Source organism: Myxine glutinosa, chromosome 13 (genome assembly GCF_964187855.1).
Source record: "Myxine glutinosa chromosome 13, kmMyxGlut1.1, whole genome shotgun sequence".
Classification (NCBI taxonomy): domain Eukaryota; kingdom Metazoa; phylum Chordata; class Myxini; order Myxiniformes; family Myxinidae; genus Myxine; species Myxine glutinosa.
This window is the reverse complement of record NC_136273.1, coordinates 23,369,260-23,393,881: the sequence shown is the minus strand read 5'-3', so window position 1 is coordinate 23,393,881 and position 24,622 is coordinate 23,369,260. Positions and strand designations below refer to the sequence as shown.

Below are 24,622 nucleotides of genomic sequence, written 5' to 3'. Positions count from 1 at the left end.
ACTTGATCAGATTGGTTAAAAACTAAAAGCTATGCAGCTTCTTTCGTATGACCTGTCGGGGTTTTGAAAAACTGTACTTGTTGACGTTTTTGGTTGACCCTCTGTTGTATTTTCTTGTGCACATGTTGTGCAAATGACAAGTGAAAATAACAAAATGAAGAGATCGCATCGGTGCACAATTGCACAAAAGGTCAAATGAAAATGACGACTGCATGATAGGTTAATTTAAAGGTTAATCCACACAGTATTAATGCTCATCATTCTGCATTCATTGCCAGCTCAGCGTTCATTACTGCACTCCGGCACCTGGCTGCCGGAAGGTATGAGAGCGTGCATCCGGAGTGTGAGCGTGAAATTGAGGAAGGCGGCTCCTGGGCCAAAGAAGCCCAGCTCCTCCGTGCCACCTTCCTGCTGTTGGTTGGGGATGGAGAGAAGGCTCTGGAAGACCTGGAATTTCTCATTGCTGCGGAGAACATATCTGCAAAGGTAGTGAGCCGAGCCGGGCACGCTTGAACATGTTATTGTGCGATATCCGTTTGTCGTTCTTGGAATGCCTTTACCAACTTGCATATAGTAATGGTGGGAGTTTTTCATTTAGAGATAGGATATCCCTCCTAGAAAAATTTACTTGGCCGGAAGTCTTGCAAAAGCCACGCATTGAGTACTTTTTGCCCGGAAACTTGGTGCATTCTGTATGCCAAGTGAATATCATAATTGGTTTGCTTTGATAAAGTTTGTTTTTTTATGCCTCTGCCGACGAAGTCACCAGAGGCATTATGTTTTCGGTTTGTCCGTCCGGCTATCCGTCTGTCCGTCCGTCCGTCTGTGATATGTTTTTGTTACCGCGATAACTTAAGAACAGCTGAAGGGATCCAAGTCAAACTTCGTACAAGTACGGTATGTATAATGATGCAAAGATGAACTGATTCAATTCCGGGGTCAATAGGTCAAAGCTCAGAGGTCATGTCAGGTAAAAATGTGATACTTGAGAACAGCTGAAGGGATTTAAATCAAACTTGGTACAAATATTCTTATGATGTAATAATGTGGGCGGAAGCATATTGGTCGACGTTGCGATGTAGAAGAGTGCCGTTCTATTATTTTTCTATTTGTTTGTTTATTTTATTTTTTTAAACCTATTTGAAATTTTCCTCAGTTTTGAGACATTGCGATTGACAAAGCTTGAATGATGCCTGGCGGTACTTGAAAGAACATCCTCAAGGTCGTTCAGCCGGAAATAGCTCAGATGAAAAGAAAGTGTATTTCTCTTGAAATAAATGCTCAAAAGCTTCAAAGTGCACATCAAGCATTTCCGAGTTCCAATTAAACGAATGCATATATTTTGAATAAATTGCGCGTGATTGCGTATTTGTTTGTTTTACGGAGCAATGCACCAATAACGTTGCACTTTCCGGGATGCCGAGCCGCCCTATTGAAGCAACCAGTGTACACCAGTATCCAACATTCTTCATTGTAAAAGCTACGATAAATCCGAAGAGAATTACGCATTCCTTTTGTAAAATGTTCCGTACCTTTTGAGAGCCACTGCAAAATCAGTGGAAGATTTCGATCTGCACAGTCACTAGCCAATTATTCCATTGTATCTCTAAAACTGCACAAGATATCACAAATTTATATTTTATTGGTGTATTTTTTATTGATCACCATTGGTGTATTTTTCTATTACCAAGTTATCTGAACACGCATTTATATATCGATCCGATATTTACTTATTTTTTACTGTTTTTGTCATTAGATATTTTGTTTTGAACACGACTATTAGTTACATTGCAGGAGATGTCAGTACCAAAGCGACAGGAAGAAAGTAGTGTTACGTGTGTGGGGGTAGATGATTAATCTCATAGGAAAGTTAGGAATGTGTAAGTTTTAGTATGCTCCGAGTGACACGAAGAAGAAACCCACCTCGATGTAACTAAGTAGGGAATCTTTAGAATAAGATCGTATATATGTCTTCCATACGAGGGGTGGAGCTATGATAATTAGGTAGGGCTTACGGATAAACCCCAGTGTGTAATTGCCCTGTGATTTTTCCCTTAGTTGTTATTGCATTAAAAAGGGCCACCATTTCAACTACAATGATCGCACTGTAAATGGACTAATTCGCTCACAACGCCTTGGCTAGTCAACACCCAGCACATTTCCCGATCGGCAACAGAACGACGTCATCTGAACATTCCTGAACAGAGATTGGACTCCGCCCCCGACGACTCGTAATGGGGAGGCCACGTCCCGGCCTTCATGATTGAGTAGAGCTCGGTGATTGGACAGAGTGTGACGTCAGCGTGGAACATTCAGGAGAGCTGAAGGCAAAAAGAACGCGGTCTCGCCATTGTGTCTCTCTCTTTCCTGGCGCTGGTTGGAGGTAGTTGCATTTCCTCTTTTTGTTCCGGCTTGGTCGCAGGCGTGTGGTCTTTGGTTCAAGTGCGCTCTTGAGAAAGGGCTGGTGAGAAACAGTGGTTCGGAATAGTCGAAACTGCAAGGCACAGGGTCGACGTCGGCGGTGGACTGGGTCCGCGTCGTGTTTCCTCTGGACGTCGAAGAGCATGCTCCACGCCATTTTGTGCGTTTCCCGCGCGGTGGTTTGGAGGCGACGAGCGACCGGCAAGCCTTACCAGGCATTTGGGGACGCAAAGCTGAGTGCCAGGCGATTACCACAGCATCTTTTTTTTTTTTTAACTTTAGTTTTCCCCATGTTTGTATACGAGTCTGAGTGGAGACTTCTCAATTAGGAATTTTAGTTTTTGCCTCACCTTTCATTGTTATTTGTATTTATTTTCATTAAATCATTATTTGTCGAATTTTACTTTCCTTGTATTGTGGATTTTGCTTTCCCGTCTTTGTGTTTGTGGGTTCGGATTAACCCCTGTGTTTGTTCCGATCAGATAAGGCTTCGAACCTTCCTGAGCGCATGAAAAGATAAAAACCGCCAAGTTGGGTATACGCCTTGGAGTAAAGCTCGTTTTGGCCATTTGTCCTCTTAACCCTGGGGATACGATATGTCCTCTTAACCCTGCACATTAGACCTTGAACTTTTGTGCACACAGTCAACGGTGACTGGCTGATTCCATTGCCAAACACCGTTCCACCTGAGTATACTGGACAGTTTCGCATGGAGAGCAGATACTGTGTCCACCACGGGGCTTGAGGGTTTGAGTGGAGACTTTTCTGCAAGAAGGATTGACTCAACTGGTGGGTTAGAGTTTTTGGTCTCGTCGTCCCGATATTTTTTCCCCATCAAAAGCATCAAAAGCCCCCGTCCCGTGTTTTCAGTGAGCCCTCTGATTAGGGAACCTTCATCATCATGGACAATATGATTCAAAAAGAATGGGTAGGCCTCAGTCTAGAATTATGAGGCCGTGTGTCCACGATAAAATATGATTTCACGGCAAAAGGAATTGAGAAAAGCGAGTTGAAAGTGGAAACAGAATGAGGAGAAACCTCATCAGATCGCATTCTACATAGACAAGCTTTTTAATGGAGAAGAATCGGTGTGGAGTGGAGAAATATTTCCAGCAATGCAAGGAAAGACGAAGATCGAAGAAGCCTCTCAACCCTAGTCTTCAAAGAGAAAAAGGACATTGCGCCATGGACCATAGAAGGCTCTACCACAAAGCCAGGCCGGTTCACATGCAGTTGGAGCTCCGCCGAAAAAGAAGAAAGCTCAGTTTTTGACAGCAGAGTTTTTAATCGAGTATCTGCTCGGCCATCTTGGAAAGTGCAGAATCAACTGAACAGGAAGGACCACATGACCTGTTCTTATCTTATACTTACTTTGTAAACTTTGTTTTGTGTAAATTACTATTTTTCCACTGGAATATCCCTTCCTCATCGTCCTCTCAGCCATAAACCTACCTGTTGCCATGTTTCTGCAGGTGATTGTTAACGCGCTGATAAAGCGTGGCTCTCTGCACATGCAGATGCAATCCCCCACAGGGTCCATCGCAGACTTCGAGCGTGCCGCGAAGCTGGCTCCCAACAATGCAGACGTATTCCATCACCGCGGACAGGTAGAGATAGCTTCCAAGGGATAATAATTTTAAAGAAGATAATGTTTGAGGCAAATGTAAAATCATCTTACAAAATCATTGCCCCTCTCTTCCCCCGGCCCCCTTCCTCACAATCTGGTTCCTCTGCCCAGCTCTTCATGCTGTTGGAGCGGATAGATGATGCCATTGCAGATTTTGAGAAGTGTATAAAGTTACAGCCTGACTTTGCTCTTGTACATGCCCAGCTTGCCTTTTCAAAGGTAGGACTATTTTTTTCAGCAGCTCATTCAGTTCTTAACGCACGCTGAAATAGTTGGTGATATTTTGCATTTTATGAAATTGGCAGGAAGATCTCTTTTGCATATGGCCGGTCGTCGTGTTTGAATATCCTGTCAGTTGAGAAAATTGCATTATAATTTAATAAATTTTGGGAGGAAATGGGAAAAAAACAAACACTTTCTGTAATTTACACTTCTTTGTAAATTCTCAAGTGAACCTTCTCAATTACTCGTGTACTGTATTTCTCACAGGTTCTATTTCTGCATTAATAACGGGAAGGTTAAACCTCACCAGAGTGTATGAATTCCGCATTTTGAACTTGACAACCCGAACATTTCCATAATGTCGGTTCTCTGCTTATAAATGGAGAATGTGCTGGGAAAGATTTGCATTTGCATTCCAGTAGTTGTGTTGCATTGTGTGTGCGTGTGTCCGTCCAGTACCGCCACGCAATGGTCAATGAGAACGAACCTGCGGTCAAGTCGTGTCTCAACGAGCTGGAATCTGTTGTAAATAAATTTCCCAAATCCACAGAGGCTTGCGCGCTTTATGCACAGGTGAGTAGCACCCCTCGCTATACATTAGTCGAAGTAATTATATTAACAGTAGTCGTGATCTATCTCTCTCTCTCTCTCTCTCTTTCTCATTTGCATGTAACTCTGCATTTAAGCTTATGGGTATGTACGTCGTAATAAATAAATGTGTACGTAATAAATAAATGTGTATGTAATAAATAAATGTGTACGTAATAAATAAATGTGTACGTAATAAATAAATGTGTACGTTATAAATAAATGTGTACGTAATAAATAAATGTGTACGTAATAAATAAACAATACCGTAGAATGTCTCCTTTGCATAAAACTACAGGGCATCACCGATGTTGGAGACTGGACCGACCGGTCTGTTTTTGATATGGTTACAGCCACCAGACCGTACCGGTTGCCCAGTTTGAATCCAGTGACTCGTGTCATAACGACTGCAGAGGTCAGATGAGTCAACGATTCCGGGTCAGATTGCGGCCTTTTTAGTCAGGTTCACTATGTCAATAAATTATATTTCGTTCAAAATCATGGTAGATTAGCAAACCTATACATTTTTGGAAAGGTTATAGCGTAAGGAAACTAAAAATCAATGTTTACATTTGGAGAGATACCTGTATGGCAGCCATTTTGGATTTTCAAAATGGCCACTGTAAAATACATATTTTGTTCTATTTCTGCCTCTAATGACCCTAAAAACTTTTTAAAATATACTAAACCTATATTTTCAGGGACAAGGAATCCAATGAAAGTACCAAATTAGTGCTATGGGGAATGGTAAGACACGAATCAAAGGTTTTGAATTGCAAAATACTGTCTTTATATTCGCGATAGGTTGCATAATCAAATACATGTTATCATTTTGTACAGGCAGTTAATAACATCAAAATGTGTCACAATAATTCATATCACCAAACATACACAGGCAGTTAGCAAAATCATATATACACATGCAGTCAGTATAACTTCACATCTACACAGGCAGTCAATGACAAAATATACACAGGCAGTCAATGGCATCAAACATACACGATTACAGAATATGCCATTTAGAGTTCGTCATCACTGTCCTGTGTGTCGTATCCGACAATATAGTCCGCATCGTTTTCACAGTCCGTTCCACACAAGCAAAGGTCGGTCAAATTGATTGGCAAATCGAATTGGTCGAATGGTCGATCGAATCGAATTCGATGGATCGAATCGATCGAATTGGTCGAATGGTCGAATCGAATTGGTCGGAATTGGCAAATGTAAACATTGATTTTCAGATTTTCCATGTAATAACGTTTCCAAAAATGTATAGGTTTGCTAATCTACCATGATTTTGAACAAAAAAACATAGTGAACCTGACTATTTCATCTCCGCTGCCGTACCCACTGAAACCGCCAAATCACCCGAGCTCTACGGTCTACACCGATAGATGGTCACGTGACAGATATTCATCTTCGGCTGAGCAACCAAAATCACGTGATGCGAGCGTATCTAATGGTGATGACTGCAACCAATTAACCTTAACGGGATTTAATCAAACCACCAGACGATGCCACCACGACGAACAGAATTCACTCAGGAGACCAAATCAGGTTTATATTTGTGTATTGATAAAAACGCATGGGGGGGGGGGGGGGGCAGGAATACAAAATGAAGCAATCTTATTGTATTAGAGCAAACGTATATGGTTATGTTTGTTTATATACGACCAAAACGTCTTCTTCTTCTTCAAATAAAATTAACACGCAAAACACAGTCCGCGAACTCTTAATTACGTTTAGACTGCTGAGACCCCTCAGACCTTTGACGACACTTTAAGTCCCCCAAAATACCCTTAAAGACCCAAAATACCCTTAAAGGCCCTGAAGACCCAAATTGCCCAAAGGACCCCAAAGACCCTGAAGACCCAAAACACCGTGAAGACCCCAAAGACCCAAACACCCCGAAGACCCAAAGACCCAAAATACCCCGAAGACCCAAATCACCCTGCAGACCCAAAATACCCTTAAAGGCCCAGAGGATCCAAAACACCCTGAAGACCCAAATGGCCCTGAAGACCAAAAACACCATGAAGACCCTGAAGACCCAAAAGACATCGAAATGGTCAAAGATGCCTATCCCTCTGAAATGACGTGTGGTGAGGAGTGCTCCGAGTCACGCCAGTAACAATAATAAATGCGTATGTTTTAAATAAACAATCCCCTTTCCCTTACCATACATATGTGCCCTCGAGTCAATAAATGAACCAGAACCTTACAACTTTTAAAGCTTTCACTCGTACGACAGGATGGAGAGAAATGGGGGAAACTAGAATTGCACTCGGTAGAGCACATACCTCGGCCAGGCTGAACATTTTATGTTTTGTATCTCACTGATAGGCCGGATCTGCATCTGGACTTGAACCAAAATCTAATCGGTTTGTTCTTGTCACCTAACCAGATCATTCACCAAGTTTCGTCATAATCCGTCCATAAATGGTTTTGAAATATCATCCTATATAGTTATATTATCTTCCTTCCCGCCCCCCCCCTCGCTCCCCCCCTCCCTCACCTTTTGTAAGGTCGTTAATCTATGTAATTTGTGATTTACGCCCCTCACCTCTCATTCACCATCAGTTCTTGAACTAGTCGGCAGGCGGGGCAGACTTTTCCTCTGCCCCCCTCCTTCACCCCGCCGGACCTGATGTAGGATGGCACTTTGGCCGACGAGTGTGACAAGGATGACACTTTCCCACCACGATAGCGCATTGTGGCTTAGAAGACGGTAAAAAGACACATTTAAGACAGAAAACGTCGCATAAAGACATTAAACACAGGCTCGCAGGAATGAGGATTTTTAGATACACACAATGGGGCAGGTTTGACATTTCGAACTATACAAATGTCATTATATCATGCTTATTCTAAAATGCTAATTAAGGAAATATCTGTTCTCTTTTACGCGTTATTAACGTGTGAACGTGTTGTGTGTACTCCAGGCTCTGACAGATCAGCAAGAGTTTGCGAAGGCAGAAAAGATGTACGATAACTGCATTTCCTTGGAACCGGATAATGCGACGCCATACGTGCACAAAGGGTAAATGTTCAAATGTTTTTAATTGTCTTTATATCCATGTACAAGTGCGTTGTCTCCTTGGGGATCAAACAAATGTTACACATTGAAAGAAAAATCCAAAATGGGAAGGGGGTAGGAGGGATAGAGCATTGTGTGGGAGGGGAGGGAGAGGGGCAATACACGTGGGAGGAGAGAGGTATTATATGGGGAGTTTCAACAGTGTATGTATGTATTATGTAAATAGCTAATTATGATGTTCCGATTCAGACTATTAGGCATACAGTCGATGCTCATAAAGGTGTGTGTGTGTGTGTGTGTGTGTGTGTGTGTGTGTGTGTGTGTGTGTGTGTGTGTGTGTGTGTGTGTGTGTGTGTGTGTGTGTGTGTGTGTGTGTGTGTGTGTGTGTGTGTGTGTGTGTGTGTGTGTGTCCGTCCGCACGCGTGTTCGGCAATCTATTTAAATCCATTTCTTTATACATCTCAGCTCAGAATGAAGTATTGTGGTGTTGTTTGTTATTTCGGTGAAAATTAAAGTTAAGACAACAATGAAAAGAAACGACAAACATGAACCACTGGAGAGTTCATGGAACACCTTACACCGCACAGTCTTGAGAAAAAGGACATGTAAAGGGCCTTTTAAACTTTTGCTTTGCATTTCCAAGCACGATCCATGCTCGTGTTGTTCATGAACCTTGCATGACAGGCGTGATGGCAACCAGTAGTTGGAAAATGTTGGTTCGAAGACGCACCTAATTTTACATGTACGTGAATGGGGAAAGTGTGTTGGAACGTATGGACCACCCACCCAAAAACCCCAAAACATCCGGAAATTTCTCCCTCCCCATCTAGGTCATTAACAAAGGTTAAATCCTCAATAGACCCCTTACACCTAAGTTCTATTTTTTCCTTTATCTGAATTTCTAATTGAAAAACTATTTGACCAACTAAGCCATGAACAAAGGTAAAATCCTCAATCGACCCCCAAACCCTTTGTTGATTCTAAAACATCCATATTTTCTTTGAGCACCTCCTGAGCCACATATCATTTTGAGATTGTAGTAAATTATTTTTCTATTGAACTTTTGATAACCATCAAAGTTTTCTGTCCATTCAAGGATGTTTATTTTCTTTACATCCTCTAACTTATTTGTACTGTATTTAAATTTATCCGCTTATTTGTTTTGTCTACTTTTGTTTTAGTTATTTCTTCAATAACACTTATTTGATATTTCTCACATTTGTGATGTTTTCCATTTTTATTCCAAGGCTGTGATTTTCTCCACTCTTTGATTTGGTTATTGCTTGGTTCTATCATTTATATACCAGTAAAAAATGTGGTGGTAGCCCGTTAACCCCTCCCCCCCATCCCTTCTTTTATTAATTCTTATGTATATCTTAACACTTATACTTATCTTTTAAATATCTCAACACTTATGCATATCTTAACTCTAATGTTTATCTTTACACTTACCGTCACATATATGTATATATATATATATATATATATATATATATATATATATATATATATATATATATATATATATATATATATATATATATATATATATATACATACATATATATATATATATATATATATATATATATATATATACATACAGTCACGCAAAAAAGTAAGTACACCCCATGTAAAGTTTTGACTTTTTCAACATATTTCAACATACAGCTATTTGATCTTCATTTCAACAATATTGATAGATAAAGGTGATATAATATAACAAATATCATGAAACATTTACATTTTGGAGTTCATTGTATAATTTAAATAAACATAAATGCAAATTTCGCATGTGGAAAAAGTAAGTACACTCCTACATTTATCACTACTTCAAATACCTAAAATTAGAATCAGGTGCACCAGCTCAGGTGCAAATGATTACAAATTGTTAGAGAGGATCTTGGAGGAACCTGTCTTATTTAAACCTCAGACATTTAGTTTGGTTTGCTCTTTGTTGTTGAAGGGTGCGGCATCACCATGCCTAGATCAAAAGAGCTCTCTTAGGCCTTCAGAAAGAAGGTTATATATGCCTACGAGTCTGGGAAGGGATTTAAAAAGATCTCCAAACAATTTGAAATCAATCATTCGACTGTCCAGAAGATCATCTACAAGTGGAGAAGATTCCAAACAACTGCCAACTTGTTCAGGCCAGGCCGCCCCAGCAAGTTCAGCCCGAGAGCAGACCGCAAGACGCTGAAAGAAGTCTCTAAGAACCCCAGAATGTCATCACGGGACCTTCAGGTAGCTCTTGCCGCTGTTGATGTCAAAGTGCACGGGTCTACCATTAGAAAGAGGCTGCACAAATTTGATCTACATGGGAGGTGTGCCAGGAGGAAACCTTTGCTGCCCAGAAAGAACATCAGGGCAAGACTATAGTTTGCCAATGAACACCTAGGCAAAGACCAGCACTTCTGGAACAATGTGCTCTGGACAGATGAGTCAAAGGTAGAGCTATTTGGCCACAGTACCAGAAGACATGTTTGGCGAAAACCAAAGACAGCATTTGACCACAAGAACCTGATACCAACTGTAAAGCATGGTGGTGGAAATATTATGGTTTGGGGCAGCTTTGCTGCATCAGGGCCTGGGCAGCTCACCATCATAGAATCCACTATGAATTCTTCATTGTACCAGAGGGTGCTTGAGGATAATGTGAGGCCATCTGTCGGAAAGTTGAAGCTCAACCGAAGGTGGACCTTGCAACATGACAATGACCCTAAACATACCAGTAAATCCACCAAGGAATGGCTGAAAAGAAAGAAATGGAGGGTTCTGGAATGGCCAAGTCAAAGCCCGGATCTAAATCCCATCGAGATGTTGTGGGGGGATTTGAAACGAGCTGTGCATGCAAGAAACCCCTCAAACATCGCACAGCTGAAAGAATTCTGCATGGAGGAGTGGGCAAAAATTTCTCCCAGTCGATGTCAGAGACTGGTAGACAGTTACAAGAAACGCCTACTTGAGATTGTTTCTGCCAAAGGGGGCAATACCACCTATTAGAGCCAAGGGTGTACTTACTTTTTCCACATGTGAAATTTGCATTTATGTTTATTTAAATTATACAATGGACTACAAAATGTAAATGTTTCATGATATTTGTTATATTATATCACCTTTATCTGTCAATATTGTTGAAATGAAGATCAAATAGCTGTATGTTGAAATATGTTGAAAAAGTCAAACCTTTACATGGGGTGTACTTACTTTTTCACGTGACTGTATATTATCTTATCACTGATCTTAATACTTATATCCATAAAGCATACTATCAATTCCGCCTTGCGGGGAAAAATGGCCTCTAAAGGTGGTTATTTTTATATATATATACTATCAATTCCATTGTCTAAAATAAACCTCTTATCATCAAAAGCCCCCAATGCCTTCTTATTTACCTCTTTTGTATATAATTGATGTTTATAACTTTTTATTGTAATCATTTTTCTATACTCTTCTTTCTTAAAGGTTAAACAGTTGTAGTAATGTTCAAAGTTGATTGTTTCTTTGATTACATTTTTCTTCACCCTTTAACTTTTTATCACTCTTTTCAATATTATTATCATTATATTTATAAGCATAAGACTCTCAAATCTCTCAACTCTCAATCCCACAAATTCACTCATAAATCATTCCACCCAATTCGTCTTTAGACTTTCCAATAACCTTTTTATTCTTTTTAGAGAATAGTTTATTATCTAATTTATAATTGCTTGTATCAAATGTATCAATATCCTCTGTATTGATTTTCAAAATAACGCTGCCTGTATCCATATATATACACAAAGAATTAAGTTAAGCACCCCCCCCGTTTTTTTACAACCTCGCACATTACAAGTTTGTTGTCGTCAAAACAGTGTAATATACCCATGATATTGCTATATTTTCTGGAGAAGTGATATTATGGTCACATAAAAACATAACAATCATGCCGTTTTCAATATTTTATTCTGAATAATTTAAGGTGAAATTTTTTGGGAATTTTAGGCATATTTTCACCTCAATTTAAGTATGGAGCTATAGGTCCATCACGGACAGTGTGGATGACGTTTATGTTTTCTAACGTACAGTCATTGTTCTGAGAAGACCTCTAGCGATCTTTGCGTCAATAACGTGTGTAGGACCCACGTGATCGGATCACTGACTCAACCCTACGTCTCATAGACCCTGTAAGCCGTCGTATGCGTTGCTGTGGCAGGTTGAACCCCCTCGAGCACGTTTGGGACATGTTGGGACGACAAATTGCGAAGATGGTCCCTCCAATAGCCAATCTGAATGAATTGGAACGTGCATTACATCGGGAATGGAACAACCTGCCACAGCAACGCATACGACGGCTTACAGGGTCTATGAGACGTAGGGTTGAGTCAGTGATCCGATCACGTGGGTCCTACACACGTTATTGACGCAAAGATCGCTAGAGGTCTTCTCAGAACAATGACTGTACGTTAGAAAACATAAACGTCATCCACACTGTCCGTGATGGACCTATAGCTCCATACTTAAATTGAGGTGAAAATATGCCTAAAATTCCCAAAAAATTTCACCTTAAATTATTCAGAATAAAATATTGAAAACGGCATGATTGTTATGTTTTTATGTGACCATAATATCACTTCTCCAGAAAATATAGCAATATCATGGGTATATTACACTGTTTTGACGACAACAAACTTGTAATGTGCGAGGTTGTAAAAAAACGGGGGGGGGGGTGCTTAACTTAATTCTTTGTGTATAGTACATTAATATCATCCACATATCTCCTCTTCAAATTATTGTAAACTAGTGAGGTACCCGTGCTAAGCACGGGTGGGAGGCCAGAAGCAAACAGACAATGCAGAAACGGCGAATGCTAAAGCATGAAACCAATAAATTCCACATTCCTGTAGCACCTTCAGTCGCACGTCAGACATGGACAGCAAGTTCGTGAAGGACTTCCATGAAAAACGTACCTGTTCGCAAACAAACGGGTACGTTTGTTCCATATCCAGTCAATGGCGAATCTGCATATGGTGATCCGCAAATTTCACGTTTAGAAAGTAGAAACCGTCATGGCATTTCGTCATTCACTTGAACTCGATATCTTTTTTCATTCCAAACAGCATAACTCCAATCACAAATTAAATAACATTAATATAAAAAATAAACTTTTAACAACATTCATGACATAAATAAATATTTAAATCCTGATGTGAAGTTCCCTACGGTTGGGTGAATACATTTACGAATTCAAAATCGTAATTGTATTCACTCAATTCCAATCATCAATTGATACTTTAATAAAATACTGTTTTAAATGACGGTTGTCTTGGGATATTATCAAACTAGCTCATTGCCGTAATCTGTCCACTTCCACATTCGGCAGGTTCGTAATGCATCAGGATTTTCCTCAATTCCGCAATGAAATGTTCATGAAATACTGTTCAGCCGTTTTTAATTTTCATGTCATGTTCTTTTGGTGAATTATCGTAGGATTTTACTGCAGGGGTTCCAGGAAATCGTTGCGATTGGCGCAGCCGTTTTTGCGGTACCCGGGACAACAACGTTATGCGGGAGTCCAAACCTGAAAATGCTGGAGACCCAAGCTGAAATTGGAAAAACAATAAAGCCTATTTTACTCCAGGGGGTCCCAGAATTACCCACCCAAAATATCGTTATGATCGGTTCAGCCGTTTTTGCGATACCTGGGAACAGACAGACAGACAGACAGACAGACATTTGGTGAATTATAGTAATAGTCGGCAGGCCAAGACCCTTAAAAAAACTTTTGATGGCATTTTTTGTTCAAAGCTGACAACCGGGCTAGAAAGTATCAGTATGGTCCAGGCTTTCAGAAACACCCGGTTGCCAAAATGAGATTTGACCTTGAAGGTCAAATTTGGGGGGTCAAAGGTCAAAAGAGGTCAAATTTTCAAAAAAATTTATTTTGTCTTGTCCTTTCATACAACATCGAGTCTGGTATGAACCATTGAATATTTAATGAGTTATAAGGGGTTAAACTTCTGTAACAATAGCTAAATGTGAATAGATTCATGAATGTAAATGCTTTTTACTCTTTGAATACGCATAATAAAATGCATTCAGTTTAAAGGTGAAATTTCAAAGTCGAAAGTCAAATTTTACTTTAAGAATCAATTGTTCCTGTTGGTAATATGTAAATGATGCATTAGGCAACTACATTTGAAGAAACAAGACATCATCTTCCATCGATTTGAGGTGTCGCCAAATCACTTCTCTTAAGTATCAGTTCCTGTCGTGTTCATGCATCCTTCAGCATCACAGCCACATGCAGGCATGCATGGTTGTCCAATCTTGTGGCAACGGCAAGCTTGTGTGCGACACTTGCTTTTACATCCACAAGTAACTAGTTCCAAACAGCTACTTGGAACAGATGGTGTCCTCATCCACACCACTTCTAATCGTCCGTCAGTTGGGCCAACCTCCAACCTGTCCGCTTTGATTGTCTTGGTGACCTTCTGCTTCCCATCCTGCACCGGTGTCTCGTAGAGGGTTGCGAACGTCTTCGATTTCTGGCGTTTCTGTCGATCGAAGAAAGGTACAGACTTCTCCACTAATCTCTCCTTCACATTCTTCAACACGAGATCTTTCCCCCTTTCGTCGGCAGTGAGGAGGTCTGCAGCTATCTCTTCGGTTGCAATGTCGTTGGTAGTCAGTGATTTCAGCTGTGTAATAGTGGGAGTTGCGTCGTCTTGATCGGATATTGTGAACGCCTTGAATCGTCGGAACTGAGCCTCAAGCTTGGACACCGCATCCAAATCCCGTGTCATTTTGGATGGAAGACCATCTTTACGAGTTGAGAAATCTTCGTCCGATTCGTCGTTGCGAAGACCGAATAGACGCATGGTGTCCTCTGATATCTGCGACCTTTCAGACCAAGTTGTGCAGAACCTGTCTCTTGCCGTGTCATTCCGTGTGATACCAATTATACCATTTGAGAGCTTGCATACCTTGTTAATCCATTCAGTGGCTTGATCAACTGGAACTTGGTTAAATCTGCCTGCGTGTCGTTTCACTACAAAATTCCCTGCCAGGAATTCTTCGTGGACTTCTGGTGCGGTCTGTGCGAGTCCTCTCATGTCAGTGAGGTAAACAGGACCCCACCGGGCATAGTTGACATGGTCATATATGGTCAGCCATGGTAGCATTTCGGCAAATGAATCAAGATGGAGCAACCAATCCCCATCTCGATTAGCGCGGACGAATGATAATAAAATTTCCACCATCTCAAGGTACTGCAACCAGAAGGCATTGTTGGGATTCTGCTTCAGCATGGCGTGGAATTCGTCAGCTTTCTCTACATATTCTGTACGGTCGAGGAGCTCGTTGCATTCAGTCACAGCATTCAACAGACATTCATCTCGGGTTCTCGTACCATATTTCTTGAACAATGCTGATACTGCTGATCGAAGCACAACCAGTTCCTGATGGAGTTCAGGATTTTGCCGCTGTAGCCAATCCAAGAAAGCTTCAAACTTGATCCGACTAAGGGCTTCATAGGCCCAGATATGTCCCTGAATAGCCCTGTAATAGTGTTTCCCATCCATCATTGACTTGGCAGCATTTGGTCCAAAGATTTCAGACTCCACCCACACATCATCTAGGCCTGCACTTTCCATTTGCTGACCAATGGCCCGAAGGAAGTTGAAGGAGATATGGAGACCACCAAGCAGGACAACTACTTCGCTGTACTCTTCAGAAGCCCACACAATCTCCTTTGCTTTGGCATAGAGAGGCTGATCGAAGAAAACGATGGTATGGCGCTGTCCAAGGTATCTGCTGAGCTGGACAAATCGGTTTATGATCGTGGTGATGGTCCCATATTCATCCGCAGTAGCATTGAGGATCGGTGCCATTCCCACCGTCGTCACTGGTGGATCTACGGTACTCACACACTCGTTGAATGCTGCCCATGGAGGAACAGCACAGCCATTACCTGTGTCCATCCTGGAGATTACCCAGACGTGAGTCATTCGTGTTGCTGCCTTCCTACATGGACTACTTTTGAACCAGTCATTCGGTTCAATGCTAGAAGCATTCGGAATCCTGGGTTCAACTCTTGTGCCAATAGGTAGTTTGGGGGGATCGACATCATGCAACTTATCGACAGTCTCCTTTCTCAGAGCCTTCTCTCGTCCGTGCACACGCTTAACAGGAGTTCTTGGAGGAGGTGGTCCGCGTTGCCAAGCATTCCACTGTGTGCAATGGTATGAACCTTGACCACTTATTGTCGACTCGTTGACATCTATGTTGTCAGCTGATCCTAAGATTAGCCTACCAGGTTCATAGGGTACCAAGCCATCCGGGATGTACGTGTTGTTATTTTCCTCAAATTTCCAAAGAATGTCACTCGCGATACTTGTGTCCATGCGTCTTACTGTGTCGACACCTATTGTACCACCAGCAGCATGAAAGAGATCCACCAGTTTCTCTGATCTTGTGGCTTGGTGTAAGGTCATCCCCAGGCCGACATGCTTTGGAGTCAACTTTTTCCCCTTTGAAAGCGCAAATACAATGTCCTGAGCGATATTTAGTATTCTTTGCTTCGTTGAACTTGCAGAACTTTCTATCTCTCCGTGATCATCAGTATCCAACACATCAGTCCCACCAAACAGTACAGAGAGAAACAGATATAAGCTATCTGGAATAATGGCTTCCACTGCGTCTGTTGTTAGACCCCTCCACACTTTATCGTGACCAGGCATCCGTTCCAAGTCTGCTCGAAGTTGAAGGGCAGAGTGAACAATTTCCTGCAGTTCATTGACTGGTGGCAGCTGTATCGTGGGTGCGTCATCTTCATCACAGTCATCCTTTCGGTCAGAGATATCCGACAGGGCACAGGCAATGACATACTGAGATTTGTCACTGGGATAAAGAAGAAGTTGTGCTTTTCGATTACGTGGTCTTATGAATGAACCTTCGTCACCAATAACATTCTGTAATGCAGTATAGAAGGTCTGTCTTCTGGACAAGAAGCTATCAGGGATATCTTGGTTCTTGGCATTGCATAGTTCTACATATCTCTCCCAAGCAGTTCCCATATCGTACACATTACCAACGGACAGACCCTCCAGTAACATGTCCCCCAGGGCATTCAGGGCTGGATCTGAACACAGAGAATGACGGCCTTTTGTCTTTTTCACCCTCCGCTCAAATTCAACAAAGCATTGCTTGTGGTACTTCCCCTCTGCAGCAATTAAGTCTACAACATTGGCCATCCTAACTGACATGACAACGTCCTCTTTTGACAAGTCGATGATCTGTTGCGAAACTTGCATTGTCATTACACTGTGGAGCTGAGCCTTTCCTGATCGTTGGCAGAATATACAGTGTTCCCATTCAACTGAGGCATGCCCATGCTTACGAGATTCATACGACGAACTTGCAGTTTGTTCATCCATCCTTGCTGTAGTGGTAGTAGATTCATCAGCTGCCTGTTCCTTGCTCCTTCGATCTCGTAGTCGAGACAAGCGATTCTCCGATGCGAAATTTATGTAGCACGTCTTGTGCCACTTCATTACTTCATCAGCCCAGTCCTCATCTGTTATACTCATCAGTCTGTTCAAAATAGCCAAGGATGCCCGATCCTTAAGACGTCTCCTTTCAGCAGCAGCTTGCTGGATCTTTGTTTTCCCGTCAGCAGAAGCCAGACTTAGCTTTTCGTTGCGCCTTACCCCTTCTTGGCAGATAATACAACTGGAATAATCAACAGTTGCACTGGTATCTCGCTTCCGTTTCAGTGTGGCAAGTGGAGGGAGTCCATCACCATCCATTTTTGGAACCTGAAAAATAAAAGGAGAAGCATCATTAAAGAATGGTTATGCGAGTGTTATATAATAACACAAAAAGCAACACATTATTGAGAATTTGGCATTTATTTTCGAAGATGTCTTCATACCAAACTCGATGTAATATGAAAGGACAAGACAAAATAATTTTTTTTGAAAATTTGACCTCTTTTGACCTTTGACCCCCCAAATTTGACCTTCAAGGTCAAATCTCATTTTGGCAACCGGGTGTTTCTGAAAGCCTGGACCATACTGATACTTTCTAGCCCGGTTGTCAGCTTTGAACAAAAAATGCCATCAAAAGTTTTTTTAATCATATTTCCTGGGGTTGGCCTGCCGTATATAAGATGAAACCAGATAATTGTGAATTGAAACTTGTGGCGTTGTGGTAAAATTAATGAATGCTATTTTCTATCTTTTTTTTCCATCTATACCTTTTGGGATAATCCTAAATTTTGTTGGTAATTTTTCGCGTGTGCCAACGAAGATGTGTCATTGGGTACTGAGAAACAAATTGACAATATGTCAAGGACCGAGGTTTGAAAATGTTTTCTTACTTTGCTAAAAATCTTCAAATTATTATCTCCACAAATTGGGCTTGTGTACTTCCCCACAAAACGAACTGTCTTTTCCTAGTCTCACCCTTGATGTTGTCCACCACTCTCCTCTCCCTCCCCCCAATGACCAACTATGCGGTTCACCAGACTACTGCAGCTGCAGTGGAAGCAGGACCTTGAAGGGGGCGTGGAGCTCATTTCCCATGCGCTAAAAGTCGACAGCAAGTGTGACTTTGCTTATGAGACGCTGGCCACGATCGAAGTCCAACGGTGAGCAGATGAGGGGCAGTGTTCTTGCATCTCATTAAATTAAATGCTTGATTAGCACTTTATTCCCACTCCTCCCCACTTCTCCCTCATTTGTTTACTTTCTCGTCATTTCCATGCGAAAGTCTTATGTTGGTCACTGAGGGATGAGGGACAAAATAGAGGGAGACTTGGACAAATAATGGATGTGAGGACGAATGAGGGCTAGGGGAGGACGCATGGGGCAGACAAGATGGATACAGCCGCAAACTCTCAGGAAGGAAAAACTGGAAACTTTGGGGGGAGCTTCACCAGAAGGGTGGCAGAAAATATCATGCTTTTGAATGGGGGATGATTTGAGATGATGGTGAACAGGAATACCTGGAGGAAATAATAAGATTGATTGGTTCCACAGGTGGGGAAAAAGAGGAAAAAATGAGTGGAAGTGAGCAGTGATTGTGGATTTGGGGAGCGTCACCAGAAGGGTGTTGCTGGAAGAACCTGTTTGCCCTGCAGAAAACTGGGAGTGGGCGGGAACAGGGAGGACAGAGCATGGAAAGAGGAGAGTGCAAGACCAGAAAGGTGTCGGGAGAAGACGGACATCATGGACCTGTCTGTGGTGTGAAAGTGATAGGTCCATGATCACCTTCATCGAAGATTCTAATAATCTCGAAGGCCTTGTTAAAGCTGAGCAAAGTGTGAGGCAGGGGTGCTAGCCCAAAGGGAAAGCAATACTCAATCAGGCTGCAGATGAAGGCCTTCTTAGTAGATGACAGTTCAGGTGTGCCAAGGTAGGACTTTGCATGACGGAAGATGCCCGGTTTGTGACCAGCCAAGCCAACCTCAAAGTGTGGTTGAGGAACGTTTCAGTGGAGGGTGAAGTCCTAAACAAAGTGAAAGGCAGGATTTTCTAGAGAATCAGAAATATCATTGATGAAGATTATGAACAAGATTGGGCCCAAGATACTGCCTTGGGGCACCCCAGTCATGACAGGAAAGGAGATGAGAGGATCTCTTTGAGCCATGGGTTGGCTACGACAGAAGAGGAAGTCAATATGTTTTGTTTGGAGGTAGTCTTGGACGCCACAGACAAAGCGTTTGGCACGCAAGGCAGGATGCAGATGACCTCGAAATATGTCTAGTGACTCCCTGATCTCATGGTTGACATTAAAGGCCTCAGTCCATTGTTGGGACAGTAGAATCAGCATGTCCAAGGTGGAGTGATCTGGTATGAATCCGAATTGATGATCTGAGATGAGATCGTTGGGAAAAAGGAAGGATTTGATGTCAACTGCGATTTTATTTTATTTTTTTGTATACAAGATCGAGGCTCGTGTAAGAGCTAACATCAATCACAAAAAAAACAAACGGACACACAAAATATACAATAAAAGGAGCGGGAGACAAGATGGGGAGAGAGGGGGAAGCGCACAAGTACAACAGCAGAGAACAGGGACAACGGAAGATCTGTGGGAGGGAGAGGGCTTGGGCGGAGGAAGCATGGGAAGGTGGGGGTGGGAGAGGTATAAAACACATGGACACTGCTAGAACTTCCAGGAAAGAAAGAAGTTGGTATTTCAAGAAAGTGTATCTGGGGTGAATTAACAGGGGTAGAAGAGATCAAGGTTTTGGATGGGGGAAGATAATAGGTGGTGGTGAACAGCTGTTTTAAAGACCTGGAGGGAGGAGTGGGATTGAAGAGAATGAGGGAGTTTGTTCCAGAGGCGGGAGTAAAGAGGAATGAAGGAGTAAAGGTAAACAAAGTCTTGATTTTGGCAATTTCACCATAAGAGGGTTGCTGGCAGATCTTGTGCGACCTGTAGGAATATTTGAGGGACAGAGCACAGACAGAGTTGGGGGAGCAAGGCCGGAGAGGAGTCGGTAGAAGACAGAAAGACCACCTACCTGCCTGCGGTGAGTGAGTGAAAGGCCCTCGGAGTTAGCTTCATCGTGGGAGATTCCAATGATTCTGAAAGCTTTGGTTTCAACAGCGTGAAGACGAGCTAGGCGTGAGGCAGGAGCACCAGCCCAGAGGGGAGAACAGTATTCCATTGAGCTACAGATGAAAGCCTTGTATGTGTGAGGAGCTCAGGTGTGCCAAGGAAGGACTTTGCACGACGGAGAATGCCCAGTCGGCGACTCGCTTTGCAGGCCAGCTTGGAAATGTGATTTTCCCGGGAAAGATCATGGCAGAAAGTGAGACCCAAAATCTTGAGTGACAGAACTTCTTGGAGAGGATTGTTGAGAAAGTAGATGGGAGGGTTGTCCAGTCGGTGTTTTCGCAGAGACATAGTAAGAGTGTGAGATTTGTCAGGATTGAAAGACATGTTCCACTTGTTTGACCAGTCTGTGATTTTGTCCAGGTCTGCAGAGAGTGAGGAGGCTGCAGACTGCCGATCTGAGGGAAGAGAAATGGAGCGGCAGAGAGTGGAGTCATCAGCAAAGAGATAGAGAGGATTTTCAAAAGAGTCAGAGAGATCATTGATAAAACAACAACAACAACATGCATTTTAACATGCAGTCAGAGAGATCATTGATGAAGACCAGAAATAGCACAGGGCCCAGAACAATGCCTTGGGGAACTCCAGCCAGAACAGGAAGGGGAGATGAGAGAACCCCATTCAGGGCCACACGTTGACTACTGCCAGAGTGGAAGTCCGCAAGCCATGCGTGGAGATTTCCATGGATACCATAGGAGGAGAGTTTGGTGAGCAGAGCGGGGTGCCAGACCATATCGAAGACACATTATATGTCAAGGGAGGCAGCTCTAATTTCCTATTTGGCATTGAGGACCTCCATCCATTGTTGAGACAGCAGAAGCAGCATTTCTAGAGTAGAGTGACCAGGTCTGAATCCAAATTGATGATCAGTGATGTGATGGCCAAATTGATGATCAGTGATGATGGATTCCATTATGATTGGAAGTAAGCTGACAGTTCTGTAACTAAGGGGATTGGTTTTTCACCTTGTTTATGTAATGTAGTGATGTTTGCTGACCTCCAAGCAGATGGATTATGACTTGGGGCAAATGATAGGGTTACCAGAGGAGAAAGAGGATGTATAAGAGTGGGTTTTTGGAACATATGCGCTAATTCCGTCCAGTCCATTTGCAGAATCAGAGTCAAGGGTTGCTAGAAGAAATGTCTTCACCTTCTCAGGTGCAAAAGACAGGGTCCAGGAGCAGTTGGATGCGACTGGGTGGGAGGGTTGCACAATTGAAGATTTGTTTGGGGATTTGATCACATCCTGGTGGGTTCTTATGCAGCATGGGACTACTTGGCTGCCTCATTTTTCTGGGGGCCCGCCGCCCGGTTGTGCCACTGATGCAATGCCTCCCATTACCAGTCAGCTGGTACTCGATTTGCCGACCTCGGAAGGATGACAGGTTGAGTCAACCCACCTGGTGTTATTTCATCGGCACGACAGGGGCTCAAACTCAGGACCCTAAGATCACAAGCCAGCCACCTTAACCGTTAAGCGAACACCAGGCTTACTTGATTACATGGTGCTGGTATTTTGTACATCTGATTAAATTGTGAGCACGTACAAGCATCACAAGCAGTTCTTGAGAAGTGTTACAAATTACATTGTTGTTGTTTTAATGTCTCCTCGTTGAGAGGTTGTAATGCACATACCACCTCGTTGTTAGATGTCACAAAGTGAAATGTCGAAGTAATCTTTTCATTGATATCTCATGTTCTCCATTCCCAGGGGAAACTTGGAGCGTGCAATTTCACTTTTCCATCACGCGATTGAGTTGGCGCGCTCTGAGATGGAGATCGCACATTTGCTGTCGCTGTGTGACGCAGCGCATGCCCAAAGTGCCGTTATGGCGAAGTATGGTCTACGCCCACCCTTTTGAGGTCAACACCATGACACTCCATGCTATTTGTATACCGTTACTGCTGTTCAATGCAACATGGATTGTTTGACCACAGTTCCAAATCTTCCTATCGATGTCCCGTGTACCATTCCTCAATGTGACGATGGAACATCCGTATTTGGACCGCTCATTATTTAAAGGTGCTAAGAGTACCACTGTGATTAAAACCAAAAAAAAATCCTCTGGTCTCTGAAATGTTGAACCGGTTGTTGTAAAACTAATGGGAATATATTTGATCCCATAATGACCAGACTGCTTGTACCAGCACGACAGCACAAATGTGGCATTTAACATTGCCGCAGTTGCGCACATGTAACGCAACGATTCCTAATGATCCTGCCATGTGATCACTAATTACATTTCCTTATGCATCGTCCACGTTCGAGTCGAAACACTGACATTCTGACGAGGAGCTAACCTCCCTCGCTATTTCGGAGCATGCTTTCATTTCTGGTTTGTCGTCAAGATTCCCTTGTGCATTGCTGGATACCTTTACGCTCATCAGCAAACACTGTGAATGTTTTGCTTGATGCTCAATTATTTTCAAAAATTGTTCAAATAAATTGCACTGTGATTGTTGGGGAGGGAGTCTGTATCTTGTGCATGTTTAATGATAATAATAATGTCAATAACTTTTCTTTCTGAATTTCTCATTTTATTCTGAAGTATTGGATTCTGAAGTTCCATCAGACAAAGGCATCAAATTGGTAGTACTTGCCTCTGATCTGTTTTGCCTGGGTTTGATTCCCGACCCTCCAATGAACTTTTTGAATTTGTGTTTTGCAGGCATGTTATCCAGATTAGCTGAAACCTACAGTGCATTCAGAAAGTATTCAGACCCCTTCACTTTTTTCACATTTTGTTATGTTGCAGCCTTATGCTGAAATCGTTTAAATGCATTTTTTCCCTCATCAATCTACACTCAATACTCCATAATGACAAAGAGAAAACAGGATTTTATAAAGTCTTGCAAATTTATTAAAAAGAAAAAACTGAAATATCACATTGACGTAAGTATTCATACCCTTTGCTATGACACTTGAAATTTAGCTCAGGCGCCTCCCATATCTCTTGATCATCTTTGAGATGTTTCTGCACCTTGATTGGAGTCCACCTGAGGTAAATTCAATTGATTGGACATGATTTGGAAAGGCGCACACCTGTCTATATAAGGTCTCACAGCTGACAATGCATATCGCAACAAAAACCAAGCCATGAGGTCGAAGGAACTGCCCGCAGAGCTCAGAGACAGGATTGTATCGCGGCACAGATCTGGGGAAGCCTACAGAAAATATTCTGCTGCATTGAAGGTTCCCAAGAGCACAGTGGCCTCCATAATTCTTAAATGGAAGAAGTTTGGAACAACCAGGACTCTTCCTAGAGCTGGCCGCCCGGCCAAACTGAGCAATCGGGGGAGATGGGCCTTGGTAAGAGAGGTGACAAAGAACTCGATGGTCACTCTGGCTGAGCTCCAGAGATCCTGTGTGCAGATGGGAGAAACTTCCAGAAGGACAACCATCACTGCAACACTCCACCGATCTGGGCTTTATGGTAGAGTGGCCAGACGGAAGCCTCTCCTCAGTGAAATACACATGAAAGCCCGCTTGGAGTTTGCAAAAAAGCACCTAAAGGACCCTCAGACTGTGAGAAACAAGATTCTGTGGTCTGATGAAACAATCCTGTCTGAGCTCTGTGGGCAGTTTTTTCGACCTTATGGCTCGGTTTTTGCTGCGATTTGCATTGTCAGCTGTGAGACCTTATATAGAGGTATAATCCTGTTTTCTCTTTGTCATTATGGGGTATTGAGTGTAGATTGATGAGGGAAAAAATGAATTTAAACGATTTCAGCAAAAGGCTGCAACACAACAAAATGTGAAAAAAGTGAAGGGGTCTGAATACTTTCTGAATGCACTGTATCCTCTACTAAGCAAATTCATAGAAACAACTATTTGCCAAAATGTCAGCACAATCTCCAAATTCTGAAGCCAAAGCAGCAGGCTCTGCAGGTGAGCATGCTGAGGCATATCAAACATGTGATGATCAATTGGATGCAGGAGTGAGCAGTAGACACAGTAGTTGTAGCTCTTTCATAATGCAAAGCATTTGATGGTAGACTTTTATTTTATTTTTGTATACAAGATCGAGGCTCGTGTAAGAGCTAACTTGATGATGCAGTGAGCAGTGCAGACCACCACAACTATTTTAGTATGGAGGCACCTCACTGGTGAGTGACCAGTGCGA

At 42.4% G+C, this 24,622-nt stretch overlaps 1 protein-coding gene across 2 annotated transcripts in view; it reads left to right on the top strand.

Annotated features, from left to right (window-relative positions):
* Positions 1–23,018, top strand: part of TOMM70 (translocase of outer mitochondrial membrane 70) — a 56,473-nt gene extending 33,455 nt beyond the window's left edge. For both annotated transcript variants that reach the window (XM_068099924.2, XM_068099923.2), the window contains exons 6-12: positions 279–486; positions 3,894–4,028; positions 4,160–4,267; positions 4,727–4,843; positions 7,798–7,895; positions 18,400–18,522; positions 22,210–23,018. In XM_068099924.2, coding sequence (XP_067956025.1) covers positions 279–486; positions 3,894–4,028; positions 4,160–4,267; positions 4,727–4,843; positions 7,798–7,895; positions 18,400–18,522; positions 22,210–22,360 — 940 coding nt within the window. In that variant the 3' untranslated portion in view covers positions 22,361–23,018. The remainder of the gene's footprint in view (positions 1–278; positions 487–3,893; positions 4,029–4,159; positions 4,268–4,726; positions 4,844–7,797; positions 7,896–18,399; positions 18,523–22,209) is intronic.
* The last annotated feature ends 1,604 nt before the right edge of the window (positions 23,019–24,622 follow it).